General features: G+C 38.7%; 1 protein-coding gene across 1 annotated transcript in view; it reads right to left on the bottom strand.

Moving 5' to 3' along the window:
• Positions 1-3,330: 3,330 nt before the first annotated feature.
• The window catches only part of LOC146453961 (uncharacterized), a 119,734-nt gene continuing 118,412 nt past the window's right edge, over positions 3,331-4,652 (bottom strand). Inside the window, exon 3 of the mRNA XM_085096059.1 lies at positions 3,331-3,985. Within this exon, the coding sequence (XP_084952185.1) occupies positions 3,480-3,985 (506 nt within the window). The 3' untranslated portion in view covers positions 3,331-3,479. The remainder of the gene's footprint in view (positions 3,986-4,652) is intronic.

Raw genomic sequence — 4,652 nt, 5'->3', positions numbered from 1 at the left:
GAGAAATGATGGTCTTGCATTTAACCTTCAATCATATTTAAATGTTTTTGGTAGCATGGCAATATTGATTAAAGACTGCAAGAGGTATACGTAGTTCAATGTTTCCAAAGGGTAGAGCAACACATTATCGGCCTCATCAGCTAAAACAGTACCACCTTCATCATAATACTGCGTTAACCTTACATGTATTGCATTGTTACTGAAACTTCTGAAACCTGTGATATCCATGTTTTTTAAGTGTCTAGTATCGTGCGTTAATCATCAAGGGAATACCGCCATGTAAAGTGACTAATATATATATATATTTAGCCAAGCCTAAAAGCGGAGCTCCAAAATTACTTTTTTATCGCATTTCTGCTTAGGGTTTCCGTAAGAACAAATAAATAAATAAAAAAAATTAAATTCTTATATAGCGCAAAATTCATTATATGTATATGATCTAAGGCACTTTACAATAAGTTAAAAAATATCTAAAAGAAACTGCAGGGAATATGATAGTTAAAACTACAAAATGGAACAAAATTATATTTACGATAGATTAAAAAGCGATAAAAAAATCAATATGGTACATAATCTAAAAGTGCTTACGCAATTAATAGTATGCTTGTTTAAAAAGATACGTTCTCAGTTGTTTCTTAAAAATATTTACACTACTTACAGCCCTTAGGCTTTCCGGAAGAGAGTTCCATAAAAATGGGGCAGCTACCGAAAAAGCTCTGTCCCCAGTGGTCTTGGCAAATCTAATTGGCGGGCGAGCTAATAAATTACTAAAATTTAATCTTAAATTGTAATTAGAATTGCCTTTGAATGATATAATATTACTAACATATGCTGGCGCTAGGCCATGGAGAGCTTTAAAAGTCATCAAATTTACCTTAACAATAATCCTAAATTTAACTGGCAACCAATGGGGATTAACAATCACAGGTTCAATGTGCGAATAACGCGGTCAGTAACCTGGCAGCAGCGTTTTGAACGCTTTGTAACCTATTTTGAACTATGAACTTAATAACCTTACAAATTCCTCATCCTTTCTGGACTTAATATATTTTTAGTGCATATGCAGAAAACTATTTAGCAACAATAACAATTACAACTGTGGTGGATATCCTCACTGACACTAAGGTGAATAATTATTTTAGGTTGCGTTCGATTGGCTGTATTCCGGAATACGAGTAAGTGGAATAAGTCTTTGATTTTTCTTTTAAGTAAATAAGGAAGACATTTCTGCAAACGTTCCTAGACACATGATAGTTCAAGAGCCACTTCGTACTTCAGCGACTCAAAGAAGCCTCTTAAGGGGGTTATTGTTGACATCATTGTATGTATTCCTATTCCCACGGAATAGAGTCGATCCAGCGCACCCTTTGTAAATATAACACAAGTGAATTGCAGGAGATTCTTCGTCTAGATAAGTTGTACGTTACAAAATTTACCAATGAAACTGCAGAGACTATTTTATTTTGCAATTGCACATTGTACAGAAGGTAGTTATATGCTTTTGCAATCACTTTAACTGAAACTCAGTGTTCTATAATAAAGAAAACGAGTACAGAAATGTTCACGTATTTCTGAAGAGTTTGATTCTTCGATTTCCTATTTACAAGGATTATTGGAAAACTCAGGAAATTTGCAAAAATTCGATCCCGCAAGATTTTTAAGCCATACCGTAAGTTTTCTGACTAACTTTGTTAAACCACATATCTTGTGACTCTCCTGTCGGGTCTGCTGCGCCCAGCTTCAAAGCGTGTCGATTGGTCATCATCGTCTTCACGGTTAACATCACCACTTCCTTCCGCACTACTGCTGTCCGTGGCACTTTTGTTGGACCCCTTGGCCAAGTTTTTCAGGTGCTGCTCCTCGTTCTGATTAATGTCCGTCCCCATTACCGACAATGCAAACTACTCTAGCCAGTTTAGATGCTTGATGCTCTCAACGATACCCAGTCATTGCTGCGATAAAGGTCCTCGCGAAGGACTGCCAGGGAAAAGGGCTCCAAATATCGTTTCCAGTTGTACCTAGAGAGCAACCACATTTCCCTTTAAAGGGTTACTGTCATGGCGATTTTTCTGTATTTTGGTCAAAACAGCTCAAATATTTGATAAATAACCTTTTTTCTAACATGAAATTGTTTTTTAGAGCATTGGAGAGAAAATACTAAGGGATTCCTCCGATAAAGAACAAATTATGATCGGTTTTTAGCGACTTCTCTACAATACACAGGAAGAACATGAAAAAATTGGCCAATTTTTTCAAGTTACAATACATTTCCATTCTAGCCATCCGCAGCCAAAGAAAATTAATACTAGTTTCTGTGTACTAGTAGGGCTATTGCTAACACAACTGACTCATTATTTTGACCATTCCACCAATGCAAATATGTTTTTTTGGCTGTTCAAAGTGACACAAAAATTTGGTGACACTGACCCTTTAAAACAATACTGGACGAGTTTCAAGTGGCGATGCTTCGGGTTGTCCTTTGTCCAAGGCTTGAGGAGTCCTTGTTCATGTCAACAACATTGTCTGTTCGAGGGGAACCAATTCGGGAGATCGTGCTTATTCTTAGAGCCAGAGGCAGAGCACCAAACCTTTCCTTTGTTTTTTCCCTAACCCTTTCCCTAAACCCCGTGTTTAAAAGTATGCGCTACGGCTGAATTAAACAAGTCGAACACAAAATGTTCAAAACAATCCATAACTCTGTGAATAGCCCTGTGGATGTTCAAAATTACTTTTTCAACGAAAATTTATTGTTGCCATACAATTTGAAAAAATATGTTAATATGGAGATTACCGACAGCGTTGCCTGCAAAAATGCATTAAATTTCTAAGCGACTTGCGAGTTGCTTACTCACCACATGCTTGTTTTCAACTGATATTTCGCCTGTTTGTTCGTCCTCTCAGTCGCTCTCGGGTTTCAAATTTGCTTAATAGTCGCCTGCTTTATCGACATATGTCGTTTATCGACATATTTAACGAATACAACAATTAATTTTCTTCAAAATTATCGATTGTTTTTCTAAAACAAGTTGGCCATTCCACTTCCCGCCGAAAACACGTGGGTTGGAAGCACAGGGCTAAATTGATTGTGGCATTTCACATTAGCTTACATAGAGAGGCAGACGTACGTACGTAAGTACGAACGGAAAGTTGGACAGTGACGTCATAACTCAAACCAAAGTTTTTTCCATTCAAAGGTTTACCAAAATCTATCAATGGGGCTCCGGACGCGCGTGCCTTCCGCCACTATTCTAGAACGAAGTAAAAGTTTTCAGATTTTACGCAATGGAAAACTGCTTTGTCAAAATTAAATTTTCTGTTTTTATTGGCCATTAACTTAACCTTTACATTGAAAATTATGATAACAAATTAAATTTAAAAGCACTCTTTGATTATGTCTTTAACGGTCTTATTAGTTACTTATAGACCAACAGACGTAACTTTGCAAATGGCGAGTCGAAAAGGGTACCACAGGGTGTGTTTTAGCACCAGGGTCTCCACTGATCTCTTGGTCTTATTTCACCACTCCTCCAGCAGCACCGTTTGAATCTGGAATCAAAAGCGACGGCTCGGCAGCAGCGGTAGGAATCACGCGGTTTGCTTCGCACGTTTTTTTCGCAGCAGAGCTGCTTGTCAGGATCATATGACTCTCCACCACAGCAATGGCCTGTCTTCGGTACTATGTTCCTCTCGCAGCACTGCAGGAATGTAGGGTCGTACCGTATTCCATTGCATCTCTTGTACCCATCATTCCTTCGTCGACGCCTGGATGTCCGTCGCCGTGGGCGTTTGGACCCTGATCGACGTCCACGCCTAGATGTCCTTCGCCGTCGGCGCTTCGGCCCTGGTCGACGTCCACCCCTAGATGTCCGTCGCCGTCGGCGCTTGGACCCTGGTCGACGTCCACGCCTGGAAGACCGTCGCTTTCGGCGCTTAGAACCCCTTCGTCGACGGCGAGGATCCTCCCTTTCCAGGATGTCTTGTTTGGCTGCAATATTGCAATATAGAAATTTTAATGCGTTTTATCATGCTCTCTCCCACGATCACTGAGTCGCGATCTACGTCGAAAGCACGTCTTATTTCAAGTTATTAAAAGTACACGTAAATAAGTTTGTCGAATTAAAACTTAACTTCATTATTTATACTTTAAATGAAGTTCCCAATTTAAGAAGCCAAACGAAATAACTAAATAATTAACGGCTTGTTCCCTAGTTTTCTTTGTCTGCCAATCTGCAGCGATCCTGTTTGCTAAATCAAACGCTATTATCTATAGATGATGACTTCAAATAATAGAAAGAGCGGAAAGGGCAAATTTATTTACCATGGAATAAGAATTGGAAAAATCTTAAGCGATGGTAAAACTCCTTGCTTGAATGCAACTAAACCATTACCTTATCATCGCTTATTTCTTAACTCAGTTAACCTTCTCTCTGTTTGTGGCCAAGGCTTTATCCTTTTATCAAGAGGTCACGAGTTGTTATCTTGTTATGGCACACAATTTTTCGGTTACTTTTCAGGTGATCAAATCGGTAATGGATGGTAAAAGAAATAGCTCCAGTGATATATACTTACAAGGAAAAGTCGACATGCAAATATATAAAGAAAGAACGAAAGTACTAGAAGGGATTTTATCCTTTAGTAGCCAAGGTTCACTT

This window comes from Pavona decussata, unplaced genomic scaffold (genome assembly GCF_977016875.1).
Source record: "Pavona decussata unplaced genomic scaffold, jaPavDecu1.1 SCAFFOLD_321, whole genome shotgun sequence".
NCBI lineage: Eukaryota > Metazoa > Cnidaria > Anthozoa > Scleractinia > Agariciidae > Pavona > Pavona decussata.
Note: the sequence above shows the minus strand (reverse complement) of the source record. Positions and strands in the feature narration are given on the sequence as shown.